This window comes from Protopterus annectens, chromosome 3.part1, assembly GCF_019279795.1.
Source record: "Protopterus annectens isolate FY-2018-M chromosome 3.part1, PAN1.0, whole genome shotgun sequence".
Taxonomy (NCBI): domain Eukaryota; kingdom Metazoa; phylum Chordata; order Ceratodontiformes; family Protopteridae; genus Protopterus; species Protopterus annectens.
Genome location: NC_056732.1, coordinates 1,563,795,394 through 1,563,815,687, shown reverse-complemented (window position 1 = coordinate 1,563,815,687; position 20,294 = coordinate 1,563,795,394). Strand labels below are relative to the sequence as shown.

Below are 20,294 nucleotides of genomic sequence, written 5' to 3'. Positions count from 1 at the left end.
CATGGTCCCCTTTTCAGCTGTCAGTCTCCAGGGAAATGTACATTAAAGCATAGACTTCATGTTCCTCTGTATTGCCATGTCTAATCCATTCCTTCAATTTCTCTTTTCAGCTGTGACTCAGGTGGTGATTGCGAGTGCCTATGTACAGCTTTGGCAGCATATTCTGAGCAATGCAGCAGACACGGAGTATATATCCGTTGGCGTTCCCAGGAACTTTGTCGTATGTATTACCTAACTAAATATTTTTGATATTATTTAGTAACAAACACAGATACACACACACACACACACACACACACACACACACACACACACACACACACACACACACACACACACACACGCACACACGCACACACACAAAAAAAAAAAAACAGGGTGAATAAATCAGGAATAATGAAAGACAAGATCTTGAGCAAGGTGGTAGTGGTTCCTAGAAACATGTTACTCAGCAGTGCATCTTAATCAAAAACAATTACTCTGTGATAGAAAAAACTTTTAGTTGATGCCATCTAACAGGAAGTTTACAATAAAGACTAGTCTTTCCTCAGTATTACTCACACCATAGTCCAAGTAGTCTGTCTTTTAAATGCGATGCCTAAAAACCACAACAGAAAGGCAAGGAGACAGCTGTTCCCTGTGTTTAGGTAGAGGACTGACTTCACTTCCTTGTTATTTGTGAAAAATGAATAATAAAACAGTCCAAAACTTCAGATATTAATAAATCTTCTGTGAAGGTACTGAAGAAACAAACTCAAACATGCTTGGTCACCATAATAACTCAGTTTTAATTCACGATCAGTTTTTTAATAACAGCTTTAACCCACGGAAAACTAATATATACAGAAAAGCACAAAGGATCATAACTCAGGATTGACAGCTGCATACATAGGAATGAGATTAGCCTACAACAAAAATCTTGATGTAACAAGTCATTTTTACAATCCAAACAAAAAAAGAAACAGAAAGAGTAGTAATAAAACAAAGTCTGAATAAAATGAAGTGCAGAACTAGTAATTAACTCCTACCGCAGGCACAAGATGCCATACAACTCCTACTAATGGTGATTTAGCACCCAGGTGACAATAAGATCCTTCTAAAAGGAGTAGAAACAAAACAAACAAAAAAAAATCAGAGAGCTGAAATAAAGAGTGTGTGTGTGTGTGTGTGTGTGTGTGTGTGTGTGTGTGTGTGTGTGTGTGTGTGTGTGTGTGTGTGTGTGTGTGTGTGCATGGATGTCAACAGGCACATGGATCAAGAAAACAGCACCCAGTATAGTAACTTGGAAAAGGTGCAATATATAGAAACATCACAGATTTAAAAAAAAAACAAAATAAAAACTGTAATCATAAGTGTATTAAAAACAAACAAAAAAAAAAAGAAAAATGCTTTCACCCATAGGGCTTCATCAGATCACTATTAAAACTGAGCATTGATAAAAATAATCATACACTAAAAATAGGAAAAAAAATAACCAATAAAATGTGTGGAAGAATGCAAATGACCATGCACATGGCCATTCCAGCACCTTCTTTTCAAAAATGACATTACATAACCTCGAGTGGACCCATCCTGATCATGTCCAAAATGTGAAAAGTGAAAAAAAGAATTACTTGGTCATTCAGTGCTGTGCTTTGCAAGAAAATTCTTCCTTAGTCTAGTTCAAATCTCATATGTGTGTTGGGCTAGTCTCCTTTTAAACTTAAAAATAGTCTTTCTTATGTAAAAAAAACTTGACACTTAGGAACACTGGGCTTTGTAAACAATCTTTTCACTGCTAAAGTTCTCAGCACCTTATATTTCTTACCCTTACTGGAGCAGATGAAAAAAAATCTCTGCAGCTGATGAACTCACAAAAAGTACAGATAGGGGAGCTACATTTAAAGGTACTGAGCCTCCCCATACTGTGCTTGTTGAACATCCTTTCTAAATAAGACCTAATGCACTCCAACCTTATGTGCAAAAATGGGAATAGGGGTTGCACATGCATGGATGGATGGATGGATGGACTGAAAACAAGATAAGGGCCAGGATCCAGAATCTTGCTCACCAATGTATTACTAGACAAAATGGACCAGTTGTCACAAATTATCCTTTTAAACTCATTACTATCCCTCAAACCCTTTTATACAAATATGCCTTGTCCAGAACAGAAACTAATACTCCAAAGGAAGGCAGCATTGAAAACTACACCATTGCAGTCTGTGCAGAAAATTAAGGAACACAGTTATAGTGAATGCTCAAGAATATTTGGGTGGTAAAGTGAGACAACAAAGGCAAAGAGACAAGAAATAGTTTAATGCAGTACATTTTGATAGGATGTAAAGGACAAAGAAGATGTTGAGAAAAGAAAGATTAAAGCAGATATAAGGGAGAGAATAGTCGGTAAGAAAAGTGGAAAGGTTGCAGCTTGTGTAGAAGAAATATTTTAAGAAGACAAAGGGTAAGAAAAGAAAAAAAAATCTGCAGTATGAGTGGAACATTTAAAAGGCAAGTAGGACTCAATGGTAGAACAAAAATAATAAGTAAGACTTCATGGTGGTAGAATTAATTGTAGCTGCATGTTTAAAAGGGAGCACCGACCAGTATTGATATAGTAAAAGGGAAAGACTGAGGAAGAGGGGAGGTCTGAGTTTTATATAAACAAACATAAATTCATTTGAGAAAGGAAGAAGTTATAATTAGTTTCAGTATAGACAATACAAGTTATTTGACTATATCATAAGTTAGATGCAATTTATGAAGTAGTAATTAAATTTGACCATATCTCTAATATGATGGTACAGTAATGCAGCAATTACTATTGTGACATCATAGCAAGACGTTCTCCAGTTTGATTCTTAGCTGGGATGCCTTTTGTACAGAGTCTGCATATCCTCTCCCTAGCCATGTGGATTTTCTCAAGGTGCTGCAATTTCCTTCTGTCTCCCACAGACATGTAGCTTACAAATAGCCTGTAGATGTACATGCAGTGTGTGTGTGTGTGTGTGTGTGTGTGTGTGTGTGTGTGTGTGTGTGTGTGTGTGTGTGTGTGTGTTCACGTCTTACAAATGTTCTGCAGCGGACCATTTTAATGTGCATATGAGCTTCAAAGCTTCATAAACTCTTAGGTTAGACCCCATTAGTGGGTCTGCTACATATGCTTTAGAGATATTTGCTTGAGATGCCCATCCTTGTTGCCACTAACTTGTTTCAGCAAATACTTTAACTCCCACTAACCTGTCTCCAATAATGTTAACTATCCGTAGCATAACCCTTAACCTAACCTATAAACTCCCTCCCAGTGCCTAATCCTAAAGTCCGTATCACTGTCTAAACTTAAAATGCCCATGCCCTTCCCCTTCCCTAAACCTAAACCCCCTTCCCCCCTCCTGGCCACTATTGCTTCCTAAACCTAAAATCCCTGTCCCCATACCTAACCCTAAAGTTCCTATCGCTCCCTAAACCTAAAATTCCTATTCCTCTCTCTAATCCTAAAGTCCCCACTCAACTCCCCATACCCCTCTCTAAACCTAAAAGCACTCTTCCAACTCACTTTCCCCACTTACCTGGTCAACCTTGAGCACTTACTTGTATCGACTGAGTGCTTTCACCATAAGAATGGCTTCATCAGAGTAATGTTGATTAGTACAAACAGCATTTAAATACCCCATCCCGTAACTGCTGACCAATCCACATTGAATGACATCGTCACGAAAAAATTTTTAAAAAACAGTTGATTACCTGCGGTGGTGGTGCTGCGGTAGCTGTCGCCTCACAGTAAGACGCTGTCCGGTTCGATTCTCAGCTAGGGCGTTCTCTGCGTGGAAACGTGCGTGAATGGGTGTACCTTCGTTGAAGGTTGTGCATCAGGGCTGTTAACTCGGCACGTAAAAATCAACTACCAATCATTAGCGGATCGGAGTTCCGCTGTGGCGACCCCTAACCAGGAAAAGCCGAAAGACACAACAACAACATACATGAAATATAAAAACATAATTGAACTAAGATACAAGATAGAAATGCACTTGTACAATATGCTTAAAGATATAAAATGTTGTGATGCTGATATACGTTGTTAAATACATAAAAAAATAAATTTTATTTTATCACATTTGCTTTAGCCTTAAGTGTAGGAAGACTAGCAATGCTGTCATTGAGGCCAGGTGGATGCATAGCATTTAGCCTAAGTTGCCACATGGTCTCCAAATTTTCCACCTTTAGTTTCAAGTCACCTCCTCTTTCACTACTTTTCACCTTGTCAGTGACAAAGAAAATAAACTTTTTAAAATTAGTACAACATGTACTATGCCTATAGAGTACATTGTGAGTATCTTTATTTCTGATGGCCCTAACATGTTCAGTAATCTTTTCCTTAAGTCTTCGTACAGTTGAAGGGAATCATCAAGGGGCAGACCTAGGATAGTTTACAGTCGAGGGAGAAATGTTAAGGACATTATGGAGAATTCTAGTTGCAAGTCTATTATATCTAGAATGTACAAATGTGGGACCTGTAGGGTATGTAAGTACACCAATGATGGCCCATATGTGTCCATACCTGGTTACAGCCGTTCTTTGAGCTACCCGGGAAGGTACAGCTGTAACACTAACACGTTAGTATATGTTGCCACCTGTATCAGCTGCACCAATTTTTATGTGGGCAAAACTGTACGAAGACTTAAGGAAAGGATTACTGAACATGTTAGGGCCATCAGAAATAAAGATGCTCACAATGCACTCTGTAGGCATAGTACATGTTATACTAATTTTAAAAAGTTTATTTTCTTTGTCATTGACAAGGTGAAAAGTAGTGAAAGAGGAGGTGACTTGAAATTAAAGGTGAAAAATTTGGAGACCATGTGGCAACTTAGGCTAAATGCTATGCATCCACCTGGCCTACATGACAGTATTGCTATTCTTCCTACACTTAAGGCTAAAGCAAATGTGATAAAATAAAATTTATTTTTTTATATATTTAACAACGTATATAGGTTCATAGGTTTATACTAGGCTATCTGCCCGAGGGCATTTACAAGCCTAGCCCATAGTTTTGTGGCTTACGCCACCCCTTTAGTATGGGGAACTATACCCATTGTTTTGCTGTGCCTCTGTCGAGCAGTGACACTGAGGTAATCCCTGGGGTATATCTGCGATCTCCCATCCATTGGTCAAGATTTCTCTTGAACAAGGCCAGCGAGGTGCTCTGCCTCACATATACCGGGATTTTGTTACACAGCATAGGGAGTCTTTGGGTGATGAATCTATCCTCCAGCACGTCCTATTAATAGCCGTGTCAAGGTTTAAGTCTCCCGCCCTTGTGGCTCTGACGGATCTAGATTTATTGAGGTGAAGCATATTCATCAAATCTGGGTTTGACATGGCCTTGTATGTCAGGCACAGGTCACCTCTGAGCAAGCGGTAAGCGACTGAATAGAGCTGAAGTTCTTTCAGTCGGGCAGCATAGGACAGATTTTTGAGACCCTTTATCCTTTTGGTGAGGAACTTTTGTGGCCTCTCCAGCTGCTGCAAGTGTTGGGTCAGATACATTCCGAATGGGGCATTGTACTCAATCATTGGTCTGATGAGTGATGAGTACAGGAAACTATGACCTCCCTTGATCTAGATGTGAATCCCTTCATGATAAGGTGGGCAATGTAGAAGGTCTTCCTAACTACTTTAGCTACATGGGTGTCGAATGACAGGCTACTGTCAACCTGGGTCCCCAGGTCCCTAATAACTTCTTCTGTGCTCAGTGTATTGCCACCTATATGGTAGCTAGGGGTAACCTTGTTTTTCCCGAAGGGTATGACTATGCATTTTTTGGCATTTAACTTTAGGCCATGGCTCTGGCACCAGTTATCCATTTCTGTGAGACCTTTCTGAAGGATATCTGTGTCAGATGTGTTTTCGACTACGGCCCAGTTTGCAGTCATCTGCAAACTTTGTCAGCCATAACCCTCCTGTGTTTGCTTGTACTGGAGAAGTAGATGCCAAACAAGAGTGGGCCCAGGACTGAGCCCTGTGGGACACCACTTGTGACAGGCTTAGAGTCTGACATGGTGCCAGCAACTCTGACCCTGTGGGTTCTGTCACTCAGCCAGTTTGCAACCCATCTTGTGATGTATGGGTTAACATTTAAGCTGATGAGTTTTTCAATGATACCCGAGTGGGGTATTGTATCGAAAGCTTTCGCCAGATCGAGGTATGCTGTATGGACTGCCTTTCCCTCATCAATGGCTTTGGTGACTGTTTCGAAAAAGTCAACCAAGTTTAAAAGGCATGATCTGCCTTTGACAAAGCCAAACTGGGTTGGATCCAAAGTCTGCAAATTCCCTATGTCTTTGTTTATGAGATCCATTATGATCCTCTCCATGGCTTTGCAGATAAGGCTTGTCAAGCTAATGGGCCGGTAATTTCCAGGGTCGGTGGAGGCACCGCCTTTATGAAGTGGGACCACTGTCGCAGTGCGCCACTCCCTGGGTACATATCCAGAGGTGAGACTATGATTAAACAGCTGTCCTAGCTGTGGGTTTAATTCCTCGTTGAGTTCGTGGAGCACACAGCCGGGGACACCATCAGGTCCCATGGATGCTGTGTTTTTTGCTTTGGAGAGAGCAGTTCTCACTTGGGCGTTAGAGATGTTTGGGGGGCTACAATCGTTTGGTATAGATATCTCTCCTTTTGGGGGGGGGAGAAGTTTGCACTGAACCTGTCAGCCAGTATGTTGGCAATGTCTGTAGGATCAGTAATCTTCACATCATTTTGAACTAGTTCTGAGCATATCTGGGAGTTTCCTCCCAGGTTTCTAACATAGCTGAAGAAGGCCTTATGATTGTCTTTTGAGTCTTTAGCTATTTTTCTCTCAAAGTTTGCTTTGGATGATTTTATGAGAGCTCTTAGTTTTTTACTTGTAGTGATCAAAGGTGTCTTACCTTTTAAGGATTTTGCTCTATCTTGTAGTAGCTTCCTCCTTTTGTTGTAGAGTTTGTTTATGGCTGGGGTCCACCAGACTGGACGCTTGCCTTTGGTACAAAGAGTCTTTGTTTTGCTTGGGATTGCCTTATCCATGCAGTCCTGTAGGTGCTGGTAGAAGGCATTTGTAAGTGATTCAGCGGCTTGGGTACTGTTTTCCGCCAGCTCGAGGGCCTTAAAGGAGACCACACTAGTCTATCACAACATTTTATATCTTTAAGCATATTGTACAAGTGCATTTCTATCATGTATCTTGGTTCAATTATGTTTTTATATTTCATGTATAATCAACATTTTTTTTTAAAAAAAATTTGCAATGATGTCATTCAATGTGGATTGGTCAGCAGTTAGGAGATGGGGTATTTAAATGTTGTTTGTACTAACCAACGTTACTCTGATGAAGCCATCCTTATGGTGAAAGCGCTCAGTCATTGGGATTTTTGTGTTTTGTGCTATTAAATCGGTGAAACCACGTTTGTGTTGGGACTTTTTTATTTTTATTTCATTGTTTTTTGCTTCGTTGGAAGACTTGGTGTTTTTATGAGCACTTACTTGTGTTTGTCTCCTAGGAAGTGTGCAGGTGGCGTGACAGTAGTGTAATTACATTCATTCTAGTTTGAGTCTGAGCAGCTGGTCGGAAGAGATTATAGCCATTCAAGTCCCTGGCTGTGAGTTCCAGGAATTTGAGCAGCTGGGGCTCAAGTGGCTGTAGAACACCCTCTTTAACCATATGACAATGTAAAGAATAAATAGCTTTATCTGAAAATCTGTGGATAGCTCGACATAACTGTTATAATTTTGACAGAAAGTATTATAAAGACTGATAAAAATGTGATGTGATGTGGCATGAGTAAATGCATTCATTCTCATTCTGCCGTGAATAGGGTATATTTAATAATGCTGATAGAGTTCAATGAGTCTGGGGATATAATATTATATTTTTTTATCTGTTGATAGATTATATTATAATTATTAAGGAGGCAACATCTGCTGTCAGCAACCTACAACATTATTAGAAAATTAGAGTTTTAGAGAGGAAGCATTTTGTGTTTAAAATTTATGTGGTACATTTATGTTGCTTTGTGAGCTTATACTACTCTGCTTTATGAAAGACAGTGCAAAGATGATCTCTGTCTTTGAGTAATGAGTCTGGGTAGTATGATATTGGCATCATCTAGTTTGAAGAGGGCTTAAATGAGATGAGTAAGTAGTATTTAACCAAATAATAGCTTGTGTATAGATAATAAAGTTGCTAATTTCTGACTGAAGTCATGGTTTAAGAATAATTGTATTTGCATTTGTTCACTTACTAGGATAATAAAGTGAAATATATAAACAACCAAGTAACAGTTAACTTATTTAACAAGTTACTTGTTTTTTTTTTGAATAGTGCCAGTGTGACTGTCAAATTTTCATTGCCACCGAGAAGAACACCAAGAAATGTCATAGTCTAAGAAGTTTATAATGCTGTACTATTAATGGGAGAAATATTGAAGTTTCAGTTGCTGTTTTCAGTGAAATGACTCTGGAGTAAAAATGTCTGTAGTTTCATCAGAATTTGATGTAAAGGTGGGAATATGGAACCTTTTTCCAGCTTATCATTACTGTGCTGTTGAGGTAGACATACTTATGCAGCACAGACGGTTATTCTTAGTCATGTTCTCACATTGAATGACCGTTTGTGCAGAGCACTGTCTATAAATGCATGGAGCAAACATGGACGAGTATAGTTCCTAGCATCGATCCTTAAGATTCCAATAGCAGTTGAGCCGTACCCATAAATCAAGTTGAGATGCCCTCACTAAACTTAAACCTCTATTCTGACAATATGTCAAACACTGTCCTTTGACAATGCAAACTATCTTAACCATATTAACTAGTCTTCTCACACTCGAAACTTGGTAGTCCATTACCAAACATATACTAAATCTAAAAGTCAAATACAACATAACACTAATTTGTTTAAAAGAACAATAGAAAAGCACACATATTTAAAAAAATCAAAATGGAATATGTGACTTTATCAGCCTTACACACAGCAGGAGCCCCTCCCCCCACCTTCTCTATTCCACCAACATTGTTTCAGGCACCCTTGGTTGGACTTTCCTCCGCCATTTTATATAAACATTTATTTTTAAACCTGTGACCCTTCCCAGTCTACTAAATGCTATCAATACATCCTGTTCCCTCTATAACTTGGTTTAATATTGTTCAGGTCAGGGAAGTGATCTCTTGAGATGTTTACGCTACAATGAGGAGATTTTAATCTTTTGCATTCTGCTTGGTGTGAACACTGAATAAAGCACTGTATTTTCAAAGGAAATTTTGTGCCGATCTACATGATTTGGATTTCCATTTTGTTTACAGCCTTGACCCTACATTTCTATACATTTTCACAAATCTCTTGTTTGGTAGTGACTTTTATTTTTTTTCAGTCATGCGCAGACAATATCATACAAGTTGTTTTGTTTTCTGTTGGACATAATTCACGTTTTATTTTATTTCCACAAGTGAATGATATCTAACACAGTTTTGTTTTTATATGGTAATATAATTCTGCAAAATTATATTAATTTTAGCTTCATTTCTTTAAGCAAGCTTTTCCTTCTACCTGGTGATGTTAGGGGAAGCTTGATTCTTTTCTCTTTATAAAATTAGACATCAAAATGTGTTATATTGTTTACATTTATCTGATTTGCTTGGAGTCTTAGAATGATAAAAGTGTGGAATTAAAAGGCAAAACAAACAATACACCAGTTCTAGCATTGTGTTTAGCATGAAAACTAAATGTAAACAAACAAGGAATTTTATTAATACACAGAGCAGCAAATTTAGAATGAAACTGGTTTTGGATATGTTGTGTGTCTGTAAAGCAGCACAATTAAGGTTTATTCCTGTATTCACAGCGATGCAGTGTGACAGAGGCATGGTGTATGAACCTTGTGGTGCTGCTTGCCCAAAGACTTGTCAGAATATGTTAGAAGAACCTGAACCACACTGCAAGTCCATCTCCTGCGTAGAGGGCTGCTTCTGTCCTCAGGGCATGGTCCTCCATGGTAAGAAAGAAAACTAATAGTTTGTTTCATCATCAGTTGTGAGGCTAACAAATATATTAAACTCTTAAAAGCTTTGCCTAGTATTCCATTGTTTTTTATGCTCTATAGGTATTGCCTTGTTATTCTAAGGCTTCTTCCATTCAACTTTCTGACTGATAGCCTTAAAGAGTTGCTGTTCTTGGCCATACACAGCTCTCTGTCACTTACAGGCAGATGTTTTATATAATGTTCGTTTTAAACTATTCCTTTTAACTGTGTCTTTAAATGAGTTCCAAATCAGTCTGCACCACTGCATGCTCTCTACAGCTGTGTGCTTTGCTGTATTGCCTGGTGTATGCATATTGGCTTAGTAACTAAAACAGCACATCAAATAGTACTGTTGCAGCAGAGCAGCATTAAAAAATTTAAATAAATAACATTTTTATAGCCTTTTAATATACTCTATGCTAGAATGACTCCCTCCCAACATGGAAGGCCTGGTTCTATAGTGTCTAGTTTGGTTTATTGAATCTAGGTAACCAAACTGCATTGGCGTTCATATGACCCAGTTTGAGTCCGATTGCACATTTGAGAGATTTCAAGGGCAAAGCCCACATGCATATTTTGTTGTTGTCATATTTTTGTTTGTATAGCAATTGTAGAGGTGCATGCTCCATGAGTAATGTGAAAGTACGATCCAACAAGTACTATTGTTATGAAATTAATATCGATTTATTGGCAGGCACTCACACTCTATGGCGGAGTGTATCATCTCTACCTTATTTAAACGATTCTACTAAAATATTAGATTGGTTGTTTCTCAACACCTACTTCTTGAAAATGTAGATCTCCTACTTTGGATGTGTCTTTGTCTGTGTCTGTGTGGACTATAAAAAAGCTTGTCAGTCCGTTACAACTAAGACCTGGTGTGAACAAAATATGTTTGTGTGCTGATTAAAAATCTCATCAGCTGCTATGGTCCACCTTAACTGGACAAGGACTTTACCATTCTTAAGGTCTATTAGACACGAGACTGGTAGCAAAGTTAGTACAAACCCTCTGTAGATTCATAGATTTGAACTGGGTTAACGACTACCGGGGCCTTTTTAAGCCTTATCATGCATCTCAAATCTCTGATAAGTTCTAGTACCCTTTGTAGTGTAAGCAGGGGTTTGGGCGATGAAATGTTTACTAGCAGGGACCTGGGAAGGGAACCATTTATAGGCTGCCTTGTCGATTAGACAGGTGCCAAATCAGGGATGAATTTCATGTTCTGCATCCAGATGTCTAAGTTAACATTTGAACTGAGTTGGGGAAGAACTCTGTATGTTCATGATATTGATCACCACTGCAGTAGCTTTAGATATATGGGTTATATCCTGCAAAGGATATAGCAGCCACACAGACTCCAAAGCTTCAGGACACCTTTCACATGCCCAGACTGCTAGGCAGCTTGAGCTGAGCTGACCTAAAGACAAGGTTGGGCACCAAACCCTTCCGAGCTTTACTGCTGCTGAAGAATATGCTCTTCTGAGGCTTTTAAGGATCAACAACCAGCTTGCACTGTTCCTTTGCTTAGCAGATAAGTTCCCTTTGGGGGTAAAAAATTTCCATTCAGTTATTTTAAAGCTAGGAATTTGTGTTTTAACTGATTGTCATGAGACTATATTGTACTTTAAAATGAGAGCGCTGTTTTTTAACCTGTTAGTTTAAAAGTTGTTTAAAATATTAAAAAAAAACATTTTTTCTGTGGAGAAATTGTGCTCATTTTACTTTTGGGATAGGTAAGAAGTGCTGTTTACTGTGTTTTTCTGTGAAAAAAAGTGACTTTTGAAGACTTAAATTTTTTACTGGCTTTTGTTGCTTGTTTTCCTAGGGAAAGAGGCACCATTTTTGGTTTGGCCATGGAACAAACAGTCAATCCCAAGGTTGGTCCTTCTTCCAGACACAAAAAAAGAAGTAGTTAAGCAAACAGCCTTTGCCACTATAGCACGCTAGCACTTTGCATTAGCTGCAAGTGGATGACTCTGCTGTGGCTATCTGTTGTACTTCAGACCACTCGTCTTTTACCCCAGAACCCTCTGATGTAGCACATGCACCCACTATGGACTGGGGTCAGCCATGTCCTCTGCAGCTGTTGGAGCCCCATCAGTGGACAAGGGAGAACCACTCTTGTTGGTTGTGGAAGAGAAAGCAGGGAAGGCTTCCCTGTTTTGCCAGAATATTGTGCCCATCCCTGGGGAAGCTACTGCTGACATTCATAGCACTGCTGGCTGCATTTTTTACTGCCAAAAAGAAACAGAAAACTAAACATGTTCCTACTCCTCCTCAATTTTCCTTAGACAGGAGTAGTTTACTGGGTCTGGCTCAGGGTTTCATTCAGGCCTTTGATCCTTCTTATGTATTGCTTTCTGGTAAAAGAAAGGATACCTTCTTTCCAGAACAGATTCAGGATTCTGCATCTGGACAGGAAGATGAAGCGACAGATCCAGGTGTATTCAGTTTCCTGATTCTGACTCAGAGGAGAGCTCATTTTCCAATTCTCCCTTTGAGGTTTCTCCCTCTCTTTCTTTCTTTTCTTCCTCTCTCTCTCTCTCTCTCTCTCTCTCTCTCTCTCTTTCTTTCAGATTATTTCCAGAATGTGCCAGTGTTTTCAGTGGGAGTACACTGAGGTTTCTCAGTCCTTCAAAAGGAATTTATTGCATCTTCACCATTTCCTCCAGTTATGTCAGCTTTGGATGATGTGTGAGTTTCTGCCTGTATTTTTCTTGATAACCAGCCAGCTACTCCAAAGAAGGCAGATAAAATGTATAAAGTTCCTCAGTCTTTTTAAGTTTTTATGCACTCTTCCCAAACCTGATCCGGCAGCTGTACCTATTCCTGCTGTGGCTAAACAGTTATTCTACTCATCCCAATTAGGATGGGAAGATTATTGACAGGAATGGGGAAATAGTCTATTCTTCTGCAACTTTGATTTTCAGAATTGTGAATTGCCAGGCTGAAGTTAATGTTTATTTTGACTAATTGTGAAAGTATGAGGAAAGTTTAATCTGCTTTTTCTTCTTGTGAGGAGACATCTGCTTTAAATTATTTAATTTGTTATGTTGTACTAGCCGCTGCTGTCTGCTTACAGAGGATAATTCTTCCAGGGCTATAGCCTCTGGCAATGTTTTGAGGAGGTCTGCCTGGCTGCATTCTCAGAACCTCCCAATAGGATGTGAATAATGAAATGTTCTTTTCTCTTGTGAATATATTCATTTTTTGGTTCATTTGCTGCAGAGATGATCAAAAAGTATGATGAAAGGGATAAGTTAAATCACAGAGCAGCTAAACTTTTTCTGCCTTCCTTTTTCTAATTTTCTAAGGGATTCTCTAACCCCTCATCCAGTTTTGGTATAATGGCAAGGGTGTTCCAAAAAAGAAGGAATATGCAAAACCAAAGGCAGTCCAACTAGTCATTTTAACTATTTAAGGGACTATGTCCCCCTTACCCTAGCAATCCCCTTTCCCTTCTAGAAAGTCGGAATCTCTGTTTTTCTCATTAGCAGCAGATATTTTCAGACAAATGGGTTCTGAAGAGTATAGATAACCGTGAGAAGATATTCCTCCTTGCCAGGAGGTTTCTGATCCACCAGACCAGAGTTTTGTTTTTTTTTTTATTTCCACCTGCTCTTTATTACATGCAATTCCAAGGAGTGATAAATCTACTTCCTCCTTCCTAAGTTGAGAAGGAAGGGTTTTTGTTCAAGGATATTTTTAGTGCCAAAGAAAGAAGATGCTTGGAGACCTGTTGTGCAGCTTTCTTCTTGGACATGTTTGTGGTAGCACCCAGCTTCAAAATGATGCCACTTCACAATTTCTTACTTCTTCTTCCTCATTTATTTTTCCTGGCAACACTGCATTTAAAAGATGGCTATCATATCATTCCTTTTCATCCAGACTTCAGGTGGTTCTTAAGGTTTGTGTGTCCGGATCACTGTATCAGTTCTCTGCTTTACCCTTTGGACTACCCATTGCACCAAGCGTGTTCACTAAATGGCTAGCTCCAATTGTAGTTAATTGCAGGCTACAGGGTATCCATTTTCTTTTTTCCATATTTAGATAACTTTCTTATCTTTGCAGAGTCTTTTTCAGAGTTTTAGGAATCTCTCACTTGAGTGAGAGATCTCTTACGCAAGTTGGGATTCCAAGTGAACATTCAAAATTCCTTTTTGACTCCATATAGGATTATGTTCCTGGGATGTCAGCTGGTCACCTCCGTTCAAAGAGCTTTAATTTCACAGGAAAATAGATCTATCTCTAGATCTGTTTCAAATGTTTTCTACTCAGACTTGGTCACTGCGAAAGAATACCTCAAGATTTTGAATCTCATTGTATTTATGATTATCATGATAACCCTGGTTAAACTCCAGATGAGAAAAACACAATGGTATCTAAAGTCTCTTTTTATTCCCAGCATCAGCATCCCTTGTCTTTTCAAATCTCAGTGATGGAGCTTGTCAGTAGAAAAATTACTTGCTGGAGACAGCAAATATTCCTAAATTTGGGTCTCCTCATATCCCTGTCTGTTCCAAAGCAGTCAGTCATCACAACCATCTGAACTTTGCTTGGGAACATTTTGCTATGAACAGTTTCAGGAGGTATAATAGTGCAAGGTGTGTAGAAACCCTGTCACTGTGGAAAATGAGATAGGGTTGACTCACCATAAGAGCTTGCAACTTAGATACTGTTCAAGGACAGATGCAAGCACATAAATATGAAAGAGATGCTTGCCCTGATCAAGGCACTCAATTCTCTGAATCATCTGTAGTTCCCAGGATTTTTTCAAGTTGTTTCAGACAATTCCATGGCTGTGTGGTACGTCTTCAGGCAGGGGGAAACAGGCCATATCCCCTTTGCAGGCTAGCCGTGTTAGCTTGGGATATAGCTTCACAGCACAGTCTCACTCCACAGGTATCCTTCATTGTTGCATCAGAGCAATATTGTGGCTGATAAGCTGAAAAGGACAGGGCAGACCTTCACGTATGCAAATTAGATCATGGTATCTTCTGAGATTTGATCCAGTTGTTCCTCTAGTAGACTGATTTGCCTTCTCTATTAGTAATCAGCTGGCAAAATTCTGCTCCAGGGTTCCATATTGGAAGGTTTGTAAGACAGATGCATTTTTCTTTTTCTTTGGCAGGAATGTTCCAGCATGCTTTTCCACCCTTTCCACTGATATCCAGGGTACTTCTGAAGATTCAGAAGGAATCGCCCAATATCTTTGTGGTGACTCCCTTTCTGGCCCAGGCAGCTGTGGTTCTCCTCTCTTTTAGAAATAGCCATGGGCAATTACCATAAGCTTCCTCACAGAATGGATCTACTCAACAAGCTTAGGGGTGTATGTGATACAGTCCAACCCTAATCATCTTCAGTTGACTGCCTGGATGATAGGATTTTATTTTCCTTTAGGCAACTGTTTATTGAGGATATGTATCAGGTATTAACTCATTCACTCCAATGGAGCTCAGGAAGTTTGCACTCTAACTTCCAATGGGTGGAGCTTAAGCCTTTTGACTGAATCAAATTATGTCCTCACATTTAAAACAAACGTTCATACCTCTGGAAACATAGTAGATATGAAAGAATTATAAATGGCAAAGTCTTCAGCGCAAACTATTTTGATAGTGGTAGTATTCTTTAGGTTTTAAGTCTTACAACAAATTTTATAAGTCACAGTAAACACAGTAACTATTACATTTGTAATATTTTGCAAACAACTTACAATATCTGAGCAACCACTTGAGTTATACGGTTTACCTTCATAACGCCAATTTCAATATGGTCGAACCTGCTTCCGCTAAGTGCGAACGTCCCAAATGTCGAATTCCACATATCTGAACGACAAAATCTCACCCCCTTTTTGACCCATGGTAACACTGATGTGGAGGTGTGGCGCAGCCAGAAATGTCGAAATTCAACATTTGTTCGACAATTTAAAAATTTTGCAGTTCCGGTTTCGCGGAAACCGTTCAACGATGTGGCTGGTCGATCATATGTGATCGACGATATGAAGGTAAACCGAGTTATACACATACTGTCAGCAACATTTTATTCATCTAGATAAGAGCTTTCATGTGAGGCTAAGGAGTTATGTCTGTGTTACTTGGCTGTTGAGATATTTAGAAAAATGTGAAAATTATATCTATATAAATTAATATCATAAAAACACCAGTTAATATTTACTTATCTGAGCTAGACAGACATCAAATATTAATGCAGTTGGATTTGCCATTGTGTACGCTTTAAGATGAAATCTTTTAAACCCTTGTACATAGCATGGTTTTGGAATTATTGATGTAAATATGAACAAGCAATATTTTACAGCTAGAGGGGTCAGTTGGAGTTAACTGCAGATGCACCTGTAGGCGTCACTCAGACGTAATGAGTTAATGGAGGCAAGAAAGCTTGCTACTAGAAAATAATGGGTCTATATTATATTCGCGAAAGTTTAATAGTTCAAATGCATAAACATCGAACTTTATGCATCGAACTATTAAACGATTGAAGACCTATAAAAATATTTTTAGGACCAGAAAAAAAAAAACTAGCGCATGTAGGCAGGGGGTCAAGCCCCCCTGTACCCCCCCACATGGGGAAGCTGCCCCCTGCATCCCTGCTACTTAAATATACCAAATCCGAGATTGCGCTACAGTGTAGGAAAGGGAAATCTTCCCTTTCCGCACCCATACTGAGTTAAAGTGCGATCTCGGAGATGGTATATTTAAGTAGTGGGGGGAGGGGGGTGCAGGGGAGCTTGCCCCCCTGCTTAAACCCATTAGGGTAAATATTTGATGTTTACATTTTTTTTTCGAAGTTATGGAACTTCAATAATATGGTGTCGACCATACTGTATTCGATGTTCCGTAACTTCAAGATTATAATATAGACCCGAAAATAATATATTAGCAAATGGAAAAGGTTTTCTAGTTGGTACCATCAACAACATAACCAGCACCCATCCAAGGCTAGTTGTTCTCTGATTTTACAATATTTGTATGAGCAACATTCCTATGGCATTTCTTACTCCACCATCAAATTTTATTTATTGGCCATTTCAGCATGTCTGCCCAAGGATTCTCCTCTTTTAAGGCTTTCTTATGTCAAAATGTTTTTGAAAGGAGTTTTACTTAAGAGATTTTCAAGAAATCCAGTTGCCCCTTCTTGGGATCTTAATTTTGTGTTAGAGAACTTAACATTTGCTCCATTTGAACTAGCTAATTTGGCTTAGCTGAGGTCCCTAATGTGTAAAACAAGTCTTAGTGATTACTGTGACCTTGCAAGAACAGTATCTGAGTTGCAAGCTCTTATGGTGAGTCAGCCTTCATTTTCCACAGTGACAGGGTTTCTTTGAGAATTAATCTGTCTTTTGTTTCTGAAGTATTATCTGAGTTTACTTTAAACCAAACTATCCATTTCCACATTTTCGTTACTGATCTTAAAAATGATGGAGAAAGTATAGTTCATCTACCGAATGTCCACTGACAACTCAGGTACTATCTTGACAGAACTAAATATTTTAGATCTTTGGATCTGCTGTTCTTTTTTTTTTTGGGAAATGTAAGAAGAAGGGACAAACTGTGTCAATGCAGACTATTTCTGAATGGTTTGTCTAAGGCTATTAACTTTTTTTTATAATCACAGCAGAAACATTTTCCAGTCATGGACAATTCCACCCTACCAGGGTCTTGGCTTCATCTATAACATTTTGGAAAAGATTGGATTCTAGAAGCAGCAACTTGGCCCTCTCTATATACTTTTGCAAAGTAGTATAAGTTTGATTCCTTCTCTAGATCTAGATCAGGCTTTGCAAGGACCATTCTCCAGGGTCTCAAAGACTCATTTCCTTCCACCTTCCAAATGTAGTAAGCTAGAGTAATCTACCCATATATGCACACAATCCTGTAGAGCAGCAGAACAAATCCAATCAAATGTCTTGACTGACTTTTATTAAAAAAATACAAAAGTTAAGCGTTTTTATCACTTGGGCTTCTTCAGAACTAACATTCAAACAGAAACTTAAAAATACAATGCTATTAAACATTTTTAAAATTAAAAATACATCCAAGTAAAAAATGTAATAACCAACACAGTCCTGGCACTCTAGGAGGTTGAAAATGAAAATTAAATAATTTTAAGCACAGCGAAATGTGGAACCAACAGCTTTATTGCATTAACGCAATTAATCCACAGTAGCGTTTTCATCTTAATTATACTTCCTCAGATGCAAAACGGATTTACCAAGCTGTGACTTCCTTTTATATAACACATAATAAATGCAATTATTTATTCAACCAATTAAAATCAATTTCTTAAAGTCATATATTTTTTAAAATAGTATATATTTGAAAACCTCATGTTAACAGTATAACTAACTGATTAATACTTACACATATTTCAAAATATATAAATCAACCACGAACAATAAACTACTTATATAATATTAAAGTGTAAAATATAAAATGTAAAATATAAAATATAAATATATATATATATATATATATAATATATATATATATATATATATATATATATATATATATATATATATATACATATATATATATATATATATATATAGGCATCCCAACTATGACACCAAATAATCTAAACTTTAACCTAATATTTTTTAACCTAGTATTTTTTCTTAAAATGTATTTATATTCTATTTATAGTTTAGCAGCTCTCATCTTTAAAAGGGGTACTATAGATAGATGTTCATTAATTCCTTGATGATTATTAGCCTCCAACACCAACTGCCAAAAAAGCTCCCTCACATCTATCCTCGTTTCCCATGCACCACCCCTAGGGACAGGAACTATCTTTTCCAAAACAAAAAAATGTCCACTTAGAATTTTTACAATCCAGTGTATGCTTGTACAATGCATTATTACTGTCTTGTGTCCTTAGAGCATTCATATGGTCATACACTCTCCTCCTTAATTTACGTGTGGTCTTGCCTACATAAAATGCCTCACATACTTTACATGAAATTAGATAAATCGCCCCCTCGCTGCTGCTGCAATTGGCAAAGGTGTCTGCTTCAATAATCTTCCCTCTCCCTGCAATGTACACCTTGTCCTGGTTAATAATGTAGGGACACAGAGGGCAAGACTCACACTTGTAGGTTCCCTTCCTTCTTTGGTTAATAACCTTCTTTTCCTGTTCCAAAAGGTCCTTGAGATTTCTTCCTTTCTTATAACTAAATTTCAAAGGGGCCTTAAATAGCACTTCCAAATCAGAATAGCCACTAAATTTTCCCTAATGTTCGGCTATAATGCCTCTTATAGTTGGTATATCAATACAATATTGTAGGACAAAATTCCCCGCTGGGTGATCGTCCATTTCCTTCCTGTTATTTCTAACTGGGTGTTCTACGTAATCCAACTGGGTTAAAGCCGTAACATTATTGTTCCCATTCTTGTTAACTTCCAGGTTCATACCCAAAATTGGTCCAAACCTGTCGTTTCTGCCCAACCTTACTTCAGCCACTGTTTGCTCAATTAGATTAACAGGATATTGTCCTTCCATGAACATGGCCCTCAATTTATTAATCTCTATTTCAAAATCTATATCACTAGAGGTCATTCTGGAACTACGTATAAACTGGCCCTTCAAAATACTCCTTTTTTGTGCATAGAGGTGGTAACTTGAAAAATGTAAATAGGAGTTTGCAAATGTCCCTTTCCTATAAACCATAGACTTAAAATATTGCTTGTCAGGAAGCTTCTGTAATGTAATGTCCAAGAAATTCATGTCCCCATAACTGATATGGTGAGTAAATTTCAAAAACTCAGTAGTTTGATTAAGGTAGTCTATAAATTCCATCAATAAAGCCTCTGTTCCTGTCCAGAAGATGCAAATATCATCTAGGTAATGTTTATAGAAATTCCAGAATTGGGCATATTGGGAAGTAAATACAAAGTTTTCTTCCCATATCATGAGGACTATGGTGGCATATGTAGGGGCACAACAAGCACCCATAGCCACCCCCTGTGTTTGTTTGTAAAACTCCCCTTCAAAAAACAAGAAACTATACTTTAAAACTAACTCCATTAACTCCAAATATACCAAAAACTCATCTTGCTTAAGATTCCTATGCACATGTAATGCCTCTTCAAACCACTCCATACCGGTCTGGTGGGGTATCACGTTAAATAGGTCCTGTATGACTAGAGTAACAAATATGAAGTTATCCCTATATATTTCTTTTTTAATTCTTCTCAGGAAATCCCAAGAATCCTTCAAAATACCCCCTGCAGTAGTCCA

At 38.2% G+C, this 20,294-nt stretch overlaps 1 protein-coding gene across 1 annotated transcript in view; it reads left to right on the top strand.

Moving 5' to 3' along the window:
• The window catches only part of LOC122797804 (SCO-spondin-like), a 4,708,783-nt gene that overhangs the window by 979,924 nt on the left and 3,708,565 nt on the right, over positions 1-20,294 (top strand). The window contains exons 26-27 of the mRNA XM_044066325.1: positions 111-220; positions 9,858-10,007. Of these exons, the coding sequence (XP_043922260.1) occupies positions 111-220; positions 9,858-10,007 (260 nt within the window). The remainder of the gene's footprint in view (positions 1-110; positions 221-9,857; positions 10,008-20,294) is intronic.